Source organism: Brassica oleracea, chromosome C2 (genome assembly GCF_000695525.1).
Source record: "Brassica oleracea var. oleracea cultivar TO1000 chromosome C2, BOL, whole genome shotgun sequence".
NCBI lineage: Eukaryota > Viridiplantae > Streptophyta > Magnoliopsida > Brassicales > Brassicaceae > Brassica > Brassica oleracea.
The window spans coordinates 41,451,936-41,469,302 of record NC_027749.1 but is presented as its reverse complement, the minus strand read 5'-3'; the positions used below and the strand labels follow the sequence as shown (position 1 = coordinate 41,469,302).

Here is a 17,367-nt window from a genome sequence, read left to right as displayed (position 1 = left end):
GATATAAATCAAATTTAAATTATTATTTTGATTTGAAATATGTGTATAAATTTTAAATTTTGTTTTATGGTTAGTTTAGAAAAGAAAAAGTTTTAGGCAATTAGATTGATCTGTTTTCGTATATGATGGACTTTTAATTTTTCTTAATAACATAAGCCTATTATTTTTTTTCTTAATACTACTATCCTTGTTTCCAAACAAAATTAATTTTTTAAAAGACTACAATTCATGTTTCCAAACACTCTAAATTTTTTTAATAGTCCTATTCAAGTATCTAAACACTCCAATTTTGTACTTGAACTTTAATAAGATAGATGATGAAACTGAGAGAGTATATGTCATATCCGTGTTTTTATAGTGTTTATAACCTTTAATGGCTAGTGTACTTATATAACCTTAAAATGGCATAGGCCAATCCACATATCACAATGTTGACTAACTCAGGCATATGAGATGATTAGGTTACAACCTACAATTATATATGATCATCAACAGTGATATTATGATAGTAGATCCTATTTACTTAAGTGGAGGTTAAATAAATAATCAAGGCACCACATATGAATAATGATAATATTATTCTTATCCATGAAGATAACTATGGTGTTCTGCGTGGAGCCTCTAAATGCGCCACTGCTTCTTCTTGGCATCTGCGCAACGACGGCGTTCGTGAGTATGTGGATGCACAACGTGGCGGCTACCGTCATGATGATGCCAGTTGCTACAGGGATACTTCAAAGACTGCCCTCTTCATCGGAAATGGTGCATCCGGCGGTGGGGAAGTTTTGCAAGGCGGTGGTGCTCGGTGTGATATACTCGGCTGCAATTGGTGGAATGAGCACACTGACAGGAACAGGTGTGAATCTGATACTTGTCGGAATGTGGAAAAGCTATTTCCCTGAGGGTAATCCGATCAGTTTCAGCCAATGGTTCTTCTTCGGTTTCCCATTAGCTTTGTGCATATTCTTGGTGCTTTGGGGTATTCTATGTGTGTTGTATTGTCCTAAAGGATCAGGGAAAGCTCTCTCTCCTTATCTTCATAAATCCCATCTTCGTAGAGAGCTTGAGATGTTAGGACCAATGAGTTTCGCTGAAAAGATGGTTCTGTCTGTGTTTGGTGGGTTGGTTTTGTTGTGGATGACAAGAAATATAACACAAGATATCCCCGGCTGGGGGAGCATCTTCCACGGCCGGGCTGGGGATGGAACGGTGAGTGTGATGATGGCTACATTGCTGTTTATTATCCCAAACAAAATTAAAAAGGGAGAGAAGCTAATGGATTGGAATAAATGCAAGAAACTTCCGTGGAACATAGTGTTATTACTAGGAGCTGGGTTCGCTATAGCTGATGGAGTACGCTCCAGTGGCTTAGCTGAAGTCTTATCCAAAGGTCTCGTGTTTCTTGAAACTGCTCCTTATTGGGCCATTGCTCCAACCGTTTGCCTCATCGCTGCTACCATCACTGAGTTCACCTCAAACAACGCAACCACTACATTGTTGGTTCCTTTACTCATCGAGATTGCAAAGACAATGCGTGTCCATCCTCTGCTTCTGATGGTCCCTGGTGCCATAGGAGCTCAGTTTGCTTTCTTGCTACCCACGGGAACGCCCTCTAACGTCGTAGGGTTCACGACAGGGCATATTGAGATCAAAGACATGATTAAGACAGGCTTGCCTCTAAAGATCGCAGGAACCGCCTTTCTCTCTGTCTTGATGCCAACCCTTGGTATGGTTAACTTTTATGATCATGGCCACTTCCTTTATGTTACAGTTTGAAAAATAGTTGCTTATCTATATGTTGTATGGCAGGGGCTTACGTTTTTGGAACAAAAGGATGAGATTAGTTCAATGAGTTGAAGCACAAGACAACAGACACTATTGATTCATTGTGTACTATATTCTTACAATGGGGCATCTTATTTTAGATATGTCAGTCAAACCAGGAAATTTAGATGTGGTCAACAAACCGGCCCATTTTTGTAACCTGCTCGACTATAGTTTCCGGTACGATTGTTTTCTTTTGTGCTTACAACTTACCGGTAAGTTTGGTCCTATTTTTCTTGTGTATATATATATATATTGAGAACAGTTATTTAAATATAACTATGTGCATTGCAAAAAACTCGTAACAGTTTAGCGTTAATTTATTCACTAGATCTCGACCCGCGCAACCGCGCGGATGTTTGATTTCAATTTTTTTATTAACGTTGAAATCTTGTTTTATAAAAAGTTATGTATTTATAAAAATTAACTATATCTAGTTTTAAAATAATCAAATAATTTAAAATTAATATTTACAAACCAAAGTACCTTAAAAACAAATTACCTGAATTCTTTATTTTCTAGAAATTTAAAAATTGTCTAAATTATTCAATTTTTTCCATAAACTCGAAATATTCTAAGATTTTATTTGAAAATGTAATTTCTGACTTTTAACCCGAATTAACCAAAGAAACATAATCAAACTGTAAATAATGAGATCCAAAATTATCTTAGATATTAGCAGGTTCCTAACTTTGTTACCCAAACCAAACCGAAAATAGAAAAAAAATCAAATTTTCTCAATAACGCTTACGTGTCTCTCTGATAAATGATCATAAATCTTTATAACTAAAGAACCGAAGAACAAAAGAATAAAAATAAAACCGAAACTGAAGGGTGGTAAATCGTTTCCACTATTAAAGGGAACTGATTTGGTTGGTTTTAACTAATGGTTAGTGATTTTCTTAAATACAGTTCGGTTGTTAATGGAAAGGAATATTATTTAGTATTTGACCTATCAGTTTGTATATGTCCGAATCAGTTCAAAGTTTTACTAAAGAAAGATAACCAAAGTTTCACAGTAAAAAACTATTTATTGGCCAGACAGATCAATACAATCAATTTATCAATTAACCATGTGAAAAGAATAGAGGGAGAACGAGAAAAATATTATTTAGTATAATAGATAGATGCTTCAGGGTTAATGCTATGTTTTAAATGATATGTTTTAATTTAATGACTTTCTACGAGGGTCCATTTTAAAATATCACACATGAAAGAATTCATCACTTCTCCTTTGTGATTCTCCTACATCACTATCCAGCATGGCTTCTTCTGTTTTCGGGTTTCTACAAACACAATAAAGGAGAAAAGAAAATGCTCATGCCTTGTATACATCAACAATTTTATGTCCTGCTTGCTTGTATTACTTTTGTCTGTTACTCTTACTCGTTTATGTTCTTTATTTGTCCTTTGCTATATAGTTGTGTAATAAACTATTAATTAATATGATTATCATTATATTATATGTTTTTGGGTATTTACCATTGTTGGTACTTGGTAGTAGTTGGGCATATTGCAAAAGAACATAAAATATAATTGTAATGGTGGTACTCCCAAGTCCGTAACCTTCGTTTGTCTACTTTAGGATGTATTCCAAAAAGGGACATGTAAGTATAATATGTGTTATCTAATGTCAAAAAATCCATTAGCTTTCGGAAACCCTCATATGATGCAAAATTAATTTTAAAATATCTTCATTGTTTTTTCCAACATTTTTATCTTTTAGTCATAAAAACACTTCTGTTTCATAGATTGAATAGTTTACCAATGAAATGGTCAAACCACCACTCGAGATGGTACGCCATTGTGATTTATGATTGAAGAGATTGATATATAAATGTGGTTACAAAACAAAAAGGTTGAACAATAAATTTAAAACTTAAAATGTTCTAAAATATAACACTTAATTTGAACATGAGTCTGCGTCACGTCAAGTGGCAAGCCTCTAGTGTTATGAGTCTGCTTAATTTAACACTTAATTTGGATATGAGTCTGCTTCACGTCAAGTGGCAAGCCTTTACTATAAATAAATAACCCTAATACCCTCTTGCCATGACAAATTCGAGCAAAAAAAGAAACAAGGAAAAATGAATAATAAAGCATTTTTCTTTCTTCTCCTCTCCCTCGTCCTCCTCCCACTCTACGCGTTTGCGGTGGTGCGTGTTGGGGGCTGGATTCCCATCAGCGATGTTAAGGACCCTCATGTTGTAGAGATCGGCGTATTCGCCGTTTCCGAGTACGATAAATAGAGCAAGTCAGGACTCAGGTTTGTGACAGTTGTTAGCGGAGAGTCTCAGGTAGCCGCAGGTACTAATTACCGGCTTATTGTGACGGTGGATGGCAGCATAGGAGTTGCTGGCGCTGGTGTGAGCAAGAAGTACGAGGCGATTGTATGGGAGAAACCGTGGCTGAAATCGATGAATCTCACTTCTTTCAAGCCCACCGTATAATGACATTTTTCTCTGAGTTTTCCATATGTAACAGATCCTATAAAACAGCAAAAAAAGAAAGGAATTATTATCAGTTTATGTATGACTACCTGGTTTTCAAGTTTCATGTTGTTACGGTAAAGAAAGAGTGTGGTGCAGATTGCAGACGAAGAAATGATAGCATATTGACACATCCGATAAATATGCCGGCTAATCTGCTATATAGATTATGGGGTCACGAGACTGTTGAGAGATGGTATCACTAAATTGAATTATTGGATATCATTTTTATAAAAAAAAATTAGAAGGTGACACAAGAGAACATGGAGTTCCAAAAAAAAAGAAAAAAAAAAAGAAGAAAACACAAGAGAACATGTGAGGGGAAGTGTTGAAGGCGTAAAGCGAACATGTCATTTGTCTTTTGGTCCACTTTGTAGGTCAATTAATGTGACCAGTATTTTTATATTTTTTTGCTGAGATAATGTGACCAGTATCTTTAAATTATTCAACTACCAGCTTGTCCAAAAAAAAAAAATCATGATATCTAATATTTAATTATTGAGAGTTGATTTATATATTTTTCCCCTCAGCAACTTCCATATGTTAAATTATATTTGGTTGCTATAACAAATATCACGAGAAACTGTTAGAATGGACATATTATAAATTACATGAAAAAATAAGATTTCACATGGTTGTTTTATACTAAAGGGATGACGTATTATAAATCGGCATGGTTGTTTAGACTTCAAATCTACAAGAGATGAAATATAAGCTAAAGAATACAAATTGATTTCTAAGAGCATCCTTATTAGTAGGACCAAAATTTGTGTCCTTAAATTATTTAATTAATTTTGTTATGTTAAGAGACAAAGTTAAGGACATTGGGAAAAATGTAGATTATTGGTAGGATTTTTAATTGTCTCTTAGTGAATTAATTATTTAATTTAATAGGAAATGAGATATATTAAACATATAACATTAAAATAGAAACATATTTTATTACACAAATTTGAAAAAAAAAAATTACAATAAAAAATTACAAAAAAAAACAACCCATTAAAAAACATAAAACATTCAAACATTAAAAATAAAAGCAAACTTCAATTCATAGAAACTTAAAAATTATACGTTAATTTTGATCCCCAAATTTATCTCATATATTTTCAATCAAATCGTGTTTTAGTTGTCGATGAACTGGTTTTTCCCGAACTCTTGCGCGACGATCAATTGTATTGAAAAGAGCAGTAGGCATCTGGACGGAAAATGTAAGATCCACACCTTCTTCATGTTGAAACGAGTCAAGGTCATACTGAGTGTATGAATCTCGTTCATCTTCGACTATCATATTATGGAGTATGATACATACTCTCATAATATTTCCTATTTTGGATTTATCCCATAAATTAGATGGATTTTTAATAACGGCAAATCTAGCTTGCAGGACTCCAAAAGCACGCTCAACATCTTTTCGATGTCTTTCTTGAGTTTTTGCAAATAATTGATGTTTTGGACTCAGTGGTAGTCAGATAGATTGAATAAAAGTCGCACATTCCGGATAAATACCATCCGTGAGATAGTATGCGAAATTGTACTCCCTTCCGTTGACATAGAAGTTGACTTGCGGTGCAATTCCGTTAATAATATCATCAAAAACAGGTGATCAATCAAGAATATTAAGATCGTTCATAGTACCTGGAGCTCCAAAAAACGCGTGTCATATCCACATGTCATATGAAGCTACCGCCTCCAAGACAATAGTTGGTTTTCCAGTTCCTCGTGAATACATTCCTTTCCAAGCGGAGGGGTAATTCTTCCACTCCCAATGCATACAGTCGATGCTTCCAATCATCCCCGGAAATCCTCGTTGTTCTCCAATATGGAGTAGTCTGTGCAGATCATCTGGTGTGCCACCTCTGCTTACAATGGAGATGCTCTCTCCTCTCACCCTCGGTAGCATGACGACTTGCTGCATAGTACTCTCCAACTCGTTTCCAGAAGGTCCGTGCATTCTGATCATTTGTGACAACAACATCCTTAGATGTGTTTAGCCACGCACTGATCAGAACCTCGTCATCAGCTGGTGTCCATTTCTTTCTCTCCCTACGCTCCACTGGTGTGACTTCAGGTTGAGTTGGAGCCTCCGTTTGTTGTGAACTGAATGGAGGGATTTCTGATGATCCAAGGTTAACACTACTAGAATGAAAACTTTCATAAGGAAAGTTTTCATGGACAACACTTGGTTGTTGACTGTGAAAAAAACCTAGATAACTAGAAGAGTGGCTATATGGATTCCTTAAATCCATAGCGATTAGAGCGAGAAATGATTATAGAAGAAAAGCCTATTTGGTTTCTGGTTTTAGTTAAGCCGAGAGGTGACTAACAAGTTGAAGGATAGATGGGGTTAAATAGCTGAAAGTGTAATGTGAAATGAGTTCCACTCTTAATGCTCAACCATAAACAACCATAGTCTAATCAGTAGTTATTGCACACTACACAACTAGTTTCACATTCAACTGGAACTAACAAGTTCATTAAATTAAAATGGGGATTTCGTTTCAAACAAACTACATGGCAACCAAATTCAGTTTACAGAAACTCTATCACATAGTAAGCTACTCTCACGGTTATCAAACAAACGTCTCACTATTCAGTTTTGGTTGAGAAGTAACTCCTATCATAGTTATCAATTTCATTTCAGCAATTAGGTGAAATACTTAATGCATTATTTTCTATGTCCATGTAATCAATTTATGAGTTCCGAAGAAGACATCCATGTCGATGTAATCAAGTTAACTTTATTTTTCAGAATTATTTATAATTACTTAATGTTATGAGTTTCAAATCCATGAGTGAACGAGTGAATGATCATCTACTTATCTGATTAATGCTAAGAACACACAAACATCAACGTATGTATCAATAAGAACTCATCATTTTAAATTCACCAAGAAATCACCAATCCTTTAAAATCACCACAGACTACAAGTTAAAATCACCTAGTTACAAAACATATATCATTCAATCACATAAGACCAACCATACAATCAATTGGCCACGTGACAGGCAAGGAACCAAACGAAGATACAGTCGAGTTAGATCAACAAATAAAAACTCTAATATCTCAGACCGACGAACATGCAATGAGGCAAACCCAGATACAGACGAGCTAAATCGACAAATTAAAGCTGTAAAATCTCAAAACGACAGACATGCAAGGAGCGAAACCCAGTTGCAGACGAGCTAGATCGACATATAAATAATCTATGGACAGAGGATTGAGCGATGCCTGGTTTTAGTTTCCAATCGGCGGAGAGATCGGTGGAGTGAGGGAGAACAGATCGGTGCAGAGTGAGCGATCGGCGGAGGCGGAGATCTCGGTCTGGGTGGAATCGGCGGAGAGAAAGGCGGAGAGAAACGCGGAGAGATAGGCGGAGAGATTGTCTTTTGGTTCGGCGGAGTTCGGCGGAGCCTAGAGGCGTTGAACCGTCGAGAGAGAGAAGAGAGAAGAGAGAAGAGAGAAGAGAGAATGATGTCGAGACGGTAAACTCGACGGTCTCTCCCCATTTCCTCTCCTACACGATGACACGTGCCCTTAACATACGTTGTCTTAAACCTCTTAGTTAACATACGTTTGCTTCCATTTAATTTAGTTTTGATTTAATTTTGATGATTAATTAGCTAAGGACGCGGCTTAGGACCACGATAAAGATGCTCTAAGCATGTTAAAAAAATCTAGGTCAGTTTTGAAGGCCAAACAAGTCGTTGGATCCTCGATCATCTTCAGTAAATCAGCACAATTCGTCTTAAATCTTATTGAATACATCATTCTTTCGCTCAGGCTGCTCACGGCCCACATAAGTTCTTTCAGTTCTGTGTGAAGTGTCGATAGATTCTGTTGCATCCTCGGGTCTTTGGCATGTGAAATCCCATGTTACTGTGTATAAACCATCCCAATCTATTAACTAGTCCATGATTAATCTTAAAAGCATCGATGTAAAAATAGGGACAGAATAGGTCACACGGGATATTCTCATGTCGCTATAATGGGGGTGGGGTCTCCACCTCTTCTTCACAATTTGTATTGGTTTGCCTTCTTCCAACTACCTACTTCTATCGGCACAGGTTGCAGAGTGCCCATTGGTGATATCTTTTTGTTATTGAAAAGTTTTCATATATACCAAAATGATTTATGTTCCATTGGTATCCATTATAATTTCTATAAAAACGAAAATTAATGCTTTGTCGTAGTAATATAGAATTTTTTTCGTTTATGTAGTGAAGTACATCAAAAGATAGTTTATTTATTTCCCAATCAAATCAAGATTACAAAGTCGTAAACAAAAAAAAAATTAAGTAAGCTATAATTATGCCCATTTATTGAGGATGATATAGACCATCCTATTACTATTCGAAGGGTGTGCTTTTTTTCGCATACATTTTAAAATTTTCAAATTGCATACCTCATACTCATTGCTTCTAATCAGTGTTCTAAAACGCGTTAGGCGTTCGTTAGATGACTGTATAGCGTCTAGCCGTATAGGCGGACGCCTAAACGGGGTATATACGGATATATACTTTTACACGAAATATAAGTATAAGATTAATATATATATACATTATTTTTGAAAAAACTGAACACAAATATATTTTAAATCCACTTTTATGTATAAGTATATAGTATAACATATATAAATAGTTTTAAATTATAAAAATTAAAGCCATTTTAAATATATAAATATGATAAATTTAAAATGATTTTGCAACAATTATACTAATATCTACAATCATATAATACATAAAATAAGTAAAAGTGATATAAATAATAACATTAATAAAATATAATAATAATACTAATAGTTTATTTTTTTGAATATTAATGTTTAAAATCCGCCTAGGCGTCCGCGTAGACCACATAATGTCCGCCTAAACGCTATTATTCATACATAAAAACAGTACGGTTGGCTACCGTATAGCGCCTAAATGCCGCCTAGGCGAGCGTCTAGACCGTATTTTAGAACATTGCTTCTAATGCTGGTTTTGTGAAAGGCACTTTCATACTAATTAGTCTATATCAATGAATTTGATGATAACATAGCTTTTGCATTGATCTTGATTCGACCCGAACACCGTTTATGTGAAAATGATTCTTCCCTATGAAATTTATTATTCTATCCAAAAAAACATTGCGGGTCTTCTTCTACCAATCTTGTAAAACTCAATCGATGATGATCACTCTGGAACAATGGCTTATGAGAAGTCATTGTCGTTCGAGCAGAACAATGTAACAATGACTAAAACCCGGTGATGCCTTTTTGTGTAAATGATCTGGTATCCTTAGTGTAGAAGGCCAAAAACTGTTTCTCCTAAGAAGTGACAAGAATTATACAAATACTCCATCTTTCCAAAAGGCTCTGAAATTTCTTCTTTCTAATATAATGGTTAATAATATTAAAAATCTAGATGATATTTCCATACGATAGATAGGAGAACAACCACCGGTTTGAAACATGAATTCAACAGACAATAACAAAAATTGTCGGAAATAACCACTCTATTAAGAGACATAGTTATATCGAAGATATATAATGAATAAGAAGAAACAAAATCATAATATATCACCTGTAGCTGTAGATGTAACACCATTAATGGCATGACAATTGTTATTGCCTTGATTCTGAATTGCAGCCACTGACCCATGTACCGGAAACTTATTAAACAGGTCATGTGTTTTTTTTTTATATAAACCGACACCATCACAATGAAGATATACATAAATCAGAGTCGAAACCCAAATGGGACCAACAAATTCTTCAGCAAACTAAACACTGAAGGTATGTCAACTCGAGTACTTGGACACATCAATGAATGAGTGGTGAAGTGTTTGTGAAGAAAATAGAGAAGAATTGTCGCAAACCTTCGTGAATTTAAATGTGTATGAATTGTATTTGAAAACATTGTAGTCAAAGTGAAAATAGAAAGAGTACGACTAGGCCTAGGCGTTTGGATACCCGTTGGCATTCAGATCGGATTTTTCGGGTTTTCGGATTTTCGGGTTTACGCTTCTAGGTCTCATACTAAAATTTTATTAGTACGGGTCGGGTTCGGATAATAACACTTCGGGTTCGGTTCAAAATTGTAGTGCATCATAAAACCCATAAAGTAATCATATATCGTACGGATTCGGGTTAAATCGGTTCGGTTCGGATATAGCCAAATTAAAAAACAAAATTTTTGAAGTAAAACATAAAGAAAAACATCTAAATTAAATAAAAATTAATCTATCACATATAAAATAACAATAAAATGTTAAATCAAGCATGAAAACAAACATCATTTGTAAACAATATGTATTGCCTTATAGAGAGTAGATTTTTTATTTCAATGAACAAATTATAAAATACTTATTTATAACTAATTGTGTACTTAAAGCATTTATTAGAATTTTAATATTTATTATTATATATAATATTACCACAAATATTGAATTTAATAATTGGAATACTTATATATATTTCAAAATATTTATATTGACTATTAATTTTGGAATTTTCGGGTTCGGTTAATAACACTTCGGTTTCAGATATTTTTTGTACCACCCTACAAGATCCGTTCGGGTATTTTTATGTTTCGGGTCGGATAACGGGTCAGGTTTTTCGGTTCGGATTCGGTTCGGATTTCGGGTTCCTGATTTTATGCCCATGCCTAAGTACGACCGACATTGGAGTTACACATGTCAGGAAAATTATTCTTGGTTCCCTCTGATTCACTGACCAATAAGATTGTGTTATTTTATATTCGATATCTTTTTAAAAAATGAAACAAAACATTGTCAAGTTATATTATGTTTTTAAAATAGAAAGATAAAAAATAAATAAATAAAAATAGTAGTAGTTACAGAAAACAAAATATTTTTAACGTCTTTAGCAAAACAATAAATCTTAAACCCTAAATCATATCCCTAAACCATTGGGTAAACCCAAAACCCTTAGATAAATCCTAAACTCTAAATCAAAAACACTAAACACTAAAACACCCAAGGTTTAGGGTTTAGTGTTTTCGATTTAGAATTTAGGATTTATCCAAAGGTTTAGGGTTTTTCGAAGGGTTTAGAATTTATGATTTATAGTTTAAGGTTTAGTGTTTTGTTGACGACAATAAAAATATATATTTTTTAAATTCTTTTTTCTCGTAACTAGTATTCCTTTTATTCATTTTTTACCTTTTATTTTAACAACATAATATAACTTGATAATATTATGTTTCCGGTTTTAAAAGATATCAAATATAAAATAACAAAATTTTATTACTTAGGACGATTTAAAACCTATCGCTTAAAGAATCGCTTGCATAGAAGAGTCGCGAACCAATCGCTTGAAGAGGTTTAAATATGGGTAAAGAATTAATTTTTCAAGCAATTGGTTTAAATATGAACTAAAAGCATCATTAATAATATTTAAAAATTATCAATTTTAATTTCAATAAAATTTTAGATGATATAAGAACTAAGCGCATCATTAAAAATAATGTAAGTTTTATAAAAAAAAATATTAATAATAAGTTTTAAATATAATTGAACTATTATGTGAATAATGCATAGGAGATGAGTTTTTCAAATAAATATTTCTCAAAAATATCTGTAGCTAGTCTTGTATAGGGTCAATGTAATAGGACAAAAGAGATTGATGTATGTGATGCAACAAAATTTTTAAAGCTCACAAAAAAAGTTAGTAGGGTTGATATTCTATTGATAAAGGAGACTTTGGAAGAAATTTTATCTCAACAATTTATTTCTCTTGATATGTTGGTATCTTCTTCAATTTCATTGTATTATTTGTTGTTTTTATTTTCATATGTATTGTATATTGATGTTAGGAGTTTTCAAGGCTCCTAAGACAAATGATGTAGTATAAAAGATTGTCGAACCAATTTTAAGGGATTCAAAGCACCGAGAATGCACGTACGTGCTTAATCTAAGTGCAACCGATAATTTGGATGGTTTTAAACTACTACTAATAATAGAATGCAATAACAGAACAATAAAATAATAAAAGAAGTAACTTTCTTTGGTTATGATAAAAGAGAACTCATGGGTATAGGAATTAGACCTTGGGTGATCAAGTTTCGAACTAAGGATGACAAATGATCAATCAAACTGTCAACCTTAAGCTTAGACAAAATCTTAAACAAACTCTATGTCTAGATGAATGTTCATTTACTAACATATTTCAAACATCAAATGTCTTTGGTTGAATAATATGAAAGCAATCATTACTAACAAGTCTTTTGGCTATCTTAACACTTTTAACAGCAAATGTCTTTGGTAAAGTATGTTAAAAGCTTAGGAGAGTTGTCTCAGGCATTTCATCAAACACCTTGTGGGTGAGAAATGCCTAAAGATCAACTTTTGAGAGGCCAACTCAGAAGATGCATTATGAATACTCTACTAGCAAGGAATAAGAAGGATCTACACTATAACATCCTAGATCTAGCCTAATCACCCTTAATCTCCCTAACCCATGAATTCAAGAATGAATTACTCACTACTCTTCATGATTCCTCTTAAACTCATATTGGATTTCAGATTAATCATGTAGAGAAATACAGATAATAGATATGAAAACAACAGAATTGCAATAACAAAATGATCAATTGATTCAAAGAGATGAACTTTCCAAGAGGTTTTTGGTGGTTTCTTTTTGATAAAAGATAATATGCCTCCAAATGGCTTACAAAAGATACTTAAACATAGGTTTAGAAAGTGTAAAACGTGCATAATAAAATGACCAAAAAGCCCTTGAGAAATCATAAGTTCGACCAAATAGATGACGCGGAGCGACCTCGGCACGTCGCTCCGGGAGGTCGCTCTGGGTGCTGGGAGCGACCTCAGGTACGTAGTCGCTGTGGGACGTCGCTCCCGGCTTGTTCGTCGCTCTCAAATCGACACAACCCGAGCGACCTCTGGGTGTCGCTGTGGTGAGGTCGCTCTTAGGAGTTGGAGCGACTTCGCCTTGTCGCTCTAGGAGGTCGCTCCGAAGCGTAAATGGCGAGCGACCTCGGGGTCTCGCTCTGGTAAGGTCGCTCCGAAGCGTAAATGGCGAGCGAGTTCATGGCGTTGCTCCGGTAGGGTCGCTCTCATGCATTGCTCGTCCAGTGATCACCTTAATCACCTCTTTTGAGCTCCAAACGCACCCAAATGTCCCCAAAAACTCCATGTGGTACTCCAATACCTAATAAAGACTCATGCATGCAAAATGCAACCTAAACATGGCTAAATCCTAGTCTATATGATCAAAACGCACATGGGTGAATGGATAACACAATTGAAATATGCAAGATATCATGGCTTTGATTGGTAACATGATGTATACTTGATTTAGTTTGAATTAGGGGTACTAATCAGAAATGTCACCAATCATGATGTAGTTATAAATTTTTGAGTTTGTGTTTGCGTTATAATGTAGTAAAGTTGAGTTATATTTTTGAGTTATGTCCTATAAAAAATCAACAAATCAAATATTAAATCAGCATCAAAGAAAATGACATGTATTAGACATTGAGTTAACTTGAGTTGGTTGTCCACGTTTATTTTTCTTTTTTTAAGGAAATTTATCAACTTTTGAAACATGGCAATTGTCCAACATTTACTGTTGCATACAACTATTTATTTGCTAATAAATAAATAAATATTTTCAATAGTTATATACATCAATTCATTTGTTTGTCAGTTTCATTATAATTTTTTTTAATTTCTATTCAATTACTTAAAATGAACCTTTTATAATTTAAATTGTTAATTTTTGGTAATTAAAATTTACATCCATAAATTTATTTTATAATAAGAGTTTTTTGTTATTATACATGTATATTTAGATATTTATTAATTTTAATAGATTTAAATTTTCTCTAATCTATTTTAATTATTATATTAGTAATAACTTTATTAATTTTAAAAAATAATTACTACAATTTATAAAGTAAAAGCATTACCAGTCAATTTTATTAATTGTTAAATTCTTATCTCTTATACATATTCAAAGTAATATATTTTTATTCAATAATAAATTATTTTAAATTAGTTTAATATTTTATTTTTCTTTAATAAATACTTCATTATTTATATGTTTATACATTAATTATTTTATTTAAAGCGTTACTTCAATTCATACTTCAAAAAAATTACCAGTCAATATTTTTAATAAAATAGTAACTCTTATTTTACTGCAAACTTACCGCATGAATCTACAGTTTTTACCACATTAATTTTACTGCAAGTTACATCGATTTGTAATACATATTGTAAATCTAACTCTAATACTATATGTCACCGATCAGAGTCCATATATGTATTTGTATCATCTTTTAACAATCTAATTAATATTGAAAAAAATATTTTTAATTATTTGTATTTATGTTAATGATAAAATTTCATTAAAATTACTAAAATACAAAAGTGACATGATTTGACCAGAAAATCACAGTCAATAAGGAAGGAAGGAAACAGAGAAAAAAATAGATATCTTTCTCTTTACAGCACATAGCTAAAAATGGATACACATCTCAAGTGAGAGAAAGAGAAAGAACCAGACAGGAGAGGAGATATAGGAACCAGACAGACAGACAGACCAGTCAAATCAACATAAAAAAAAAGCTAATCTTTTTTTTTTTTACTTTTGACCAAATCTAAAAAAGGGGGAGAGAAGGGGAGAGAGGTAAAGATAGGGCCGTGCTTGTCAAAGGGAGGTGCTGCACGCGGAGCCTCCACACCGGCGAGGAGGCTCTCGTTGCAGCGCCATAGCGGAAGCTTAACCTCTTCAGGTCTCGCCAGAGAACCGTCGGATCAATCCGATAACGGCGGTGGGAAGATGAAGGGTCTATTCAAGTCCAAGCCTCGCACTCCTGGTGACATCGTCCGACAGACCCGTGATCTCCTTCTCTACGCTGATCGATCCAAGTCTTTGCCTGACCTTCGTGAATCCAAACGCGAAGAAAAGGTCGCTCCTTTATTACAATCACAATGTCGGTTTGCTCTCTCTCTCTCTATGGATTTGTTTGTTGAATGTTGTTGTTGCCTTCTTGTTTGTAGATGGCGGAGCTAAGCAGGAACATCCGTGATATGAAGTCTATTCTCTATGGAAACAGCGAGGCCGAGCCTGTGGCTGAAGCTTGTGCTCAATTGACTCAAGAGTTCTTTAGAGAGGACACTCTACGTCTCTTGATCACTTGTCTCCCTAAGCTCAACTTGGAGGTAAGAATTAGAAAGACATCATTTTGAGATCTAGATTCAGAAAATTCTTGTGTTTGTTAGATTGAGATATATCAATCATTATTCTATGATCTAATTGCGAAAAATCTTGTCTTTTTTTCTTTCTTTGTATTAGACCAGGAAAGATGCAACACAGCTTGTTGCAAATCTACAGAGGCAACAAGTCAATTCAAGGTTGATTGCTTCTGATTATCTTGAAGCCAACCTTGACCTCATGGATGTTTTGATGGAAGGGTGAGTTTGTTAATTTTGCTTGTGGTGGAATCATATTATCCAAGTTGGTAGTTTCCGAATTAAGAGATTTCTTATTTTTATACCATTTATAGAGCTATCCATGTTTTGTGTCAGTTTTGAGAATACAGACTTGGCTTTGCATTATGGTGCTATGTTTAGAGAGTGCATCCGCCATCAGATTGTTGCCAGGTGAGTTAGATCATTTCATACTTCTTCAGTTTACTACCTGTGAAAGTGATCCATCTGTTCAAAGATATTCGATGAACAATGGGTTTGATCCACATAATTTACATGGATTCAGATATGTTTTGGAGTCGGAGCATGTGAAGAAGTTCTTCGATTACATACAGCTTCCTGATTTCGACATTGCTGCAGATGCTGCTGCAACTTTTAAGGTTCTTACAAGTTGAATCTTTTCCTGCTGGCACCTATTAAATGTCAAACATGCAGTCATTAACACAACCTTTTAATTTATTTTCATAGGAACTACTAACAAGACATAAGTCTACTGTTGCTGAGTTTCTCACCAAGAATGAAGATTGGGTAAGTTTTTCTTAATAGCCTTCTGATTTGTTTGCAAAGTAAAAAACATTATATGATTCATGCCCTGAAACGTCTGCATTAGACAGAGTATAATTCTCAAACTTTTGCGTTTTGAAGTTTTTCACAGACTACAACTCAAAGCTTCTTGAATCAAGTAACTATATAACCAGACGGCAAGCTATTAAGGTAGTGTAAATTATTAGAGTCTACAAACAATGAAACAATGTTAGTGTGGGTGATTAATCTGATGTACTGTTTTTGTGTAAACGTTAAACAGTTGCTGGGTGATATATTACTGGATCGATCAAACTCAGCTGTGATGACAAGATATGTGAGCTCAAGAGATAACTTGAGGATTCTCATGAATCTTCTGAGGGTATGACGCTTTGTTAATTTATTTGAATACCCTCCTCAAATCTGTTGTTCTTGATATGATGATAGTTTGGGAGATAAACTTAATCCCTTTGTTGAATTTACAGGAGTCAAGCAAGAGCATCCAGATAGAAGCGTTTCATGTTTTCAAGGTATTATTAATTCTTGTATCTTAAAGTAGTGGAAATTAATGATGATGATGATTGTCCTGTTTGTCCAATGTGATTGTACTGAGATTATCATATCATCACTGTTGTGCAGCTGTTTGCAGCGAACCAAAACAAGCCTGCAGATATAATCAACATTCTGGTGGCAAACAAAAGCAAGCTTTTAAGATTGTTGGCTGATTTGAAACCAGACAAAGGTACGAACGAGGCTCCTCTTTAACTACATCACGCTTTGCATATGATCCTTTCTCCTCTTTTATTAATGCGTTGTTTGGTCCATTTTTTGGCAGAGGACGAGAGGTTCGAAGCAGATAAGAGTCAGGTCTTGAGAGAAATTGCAGCCCTTGAGCCGCGAGATCTTGCTTGAACCAACAGATATGCTCCTTCTTTCCCTTTTTGAAACATCAAAGTTGGTTGTTGTTTTCTTTATTAGGTAAAACATCTCTTTCATTTCTCTTACATACTCAGAGACAAGATATTCATTTGATTGTTGATGAGAAAATGGGTTTAGTTAAACGCGTTTAATTTCTAC

At 34.2% G+C, this 17,367-nt stretch overlaps 2 protein-coding genes and 1 pseudogene across 4 annotated transcripts in view; all 3 read left to right on the top strand.

Annotated features, from left to right (window-relative positions):
* Window positions 1-2,058, top strand: part of LOC106322928 (tonoplast dicarboxylate transporter) — a 5,587-nt gene extending 3,529 nt beyond the window's left edge. Inside the window, exons 2-3 of the mRNA XM_013761083.1 lie at window positions 595-1,726; window positions 1,810-2,058. Coding sequence (XP_013616537.1) covers window positions 595-1,726; window positions 1,810-1,838 — 1,161 coding nt within the window. The 3' untranslated portion in view covers window positions 1,839-2,058. The remainder of the gene's footprint in view (window positions 1-594; window positions 1,727-1,809) is intronic.
* Window positions 2,059-3,888: 1,830 nt separating this feature from the next.
* Window positions 3,889-4,467, top strand: LOC106326352 (annotated as a pseudogene).
* Window positions 4,468-14,832: 10,365 nt separating this feature from the next.
* Window positions 14,833-17,351, top strand: LOC106327871 (putative MO25-like protein At5g47540). 3 transcript variants are annotated; one of them, XM_013766166.1, is made up of 11 exons: window positions 14,833-15,247; window positions 15,340-15,501; window positions 15,635-15,753; window positions 15,868-15,942; window positions 16,055-16,148; window positions 16,237-16,296; window positions 16,414-16,482; window positions 16,574-16,672; window positions 16,776-16,820; window positions 16,930-16,977; window positions 17,126-17,351. In XM_013766166.1, exons 1-11 carry the CDS (start codon window positions 15,119-15,121, stop codon window positions 17,162-17,164), a joined length of 939 nt encoding a protein of 312 aa, XP_013621620.1. In that variant the 5' UTR covers window positions 14,833-15,118; the 3' UTR covers window positions 17,165-17,351. The 3 variants fall into 3 exon arrangements, with proteins under 3 accessions (XP_013621620.1, XP_013621621.1, XP_013621619.1); XM_013766165.1 differs by having other exon boundaries at window positions 14,836-15,247; window positions 16,930-17,032; XM_013766167.1 differs by lacking the exon at window positions 16,930-16,977.
* Window positions 17,352-17,367: the final 16 nt, after the last annotated feature.

What these genes read in the sequence shown, in the direction of transcription:
- LOC106327871 (XM_013766165.1), top strand. Translation starts at nt 15,119, where the DNA reads ATGAAGGGTCTATTCAAGTCCAAGCCTCGCACTCCTGGTGACATCGTC. An exon ending in TCACCAAGAATGAAGATTGG is followed by an intron (nt 16,297 to 16,413) that starts GTAAGTTTTTCT and finishes TGCGTTTTGAAG; the next exon opens with TTTTTCACAGACTACAACTC. An exon ending in CCAGACGGCAAGCTATTAAG is followed by an intron (nt 16,483 to 16,573) that starts GTAGTGTAAATT and finishes AACGTTAAACAG; the next exon opens with TTGCTGGGTGATATATTACT.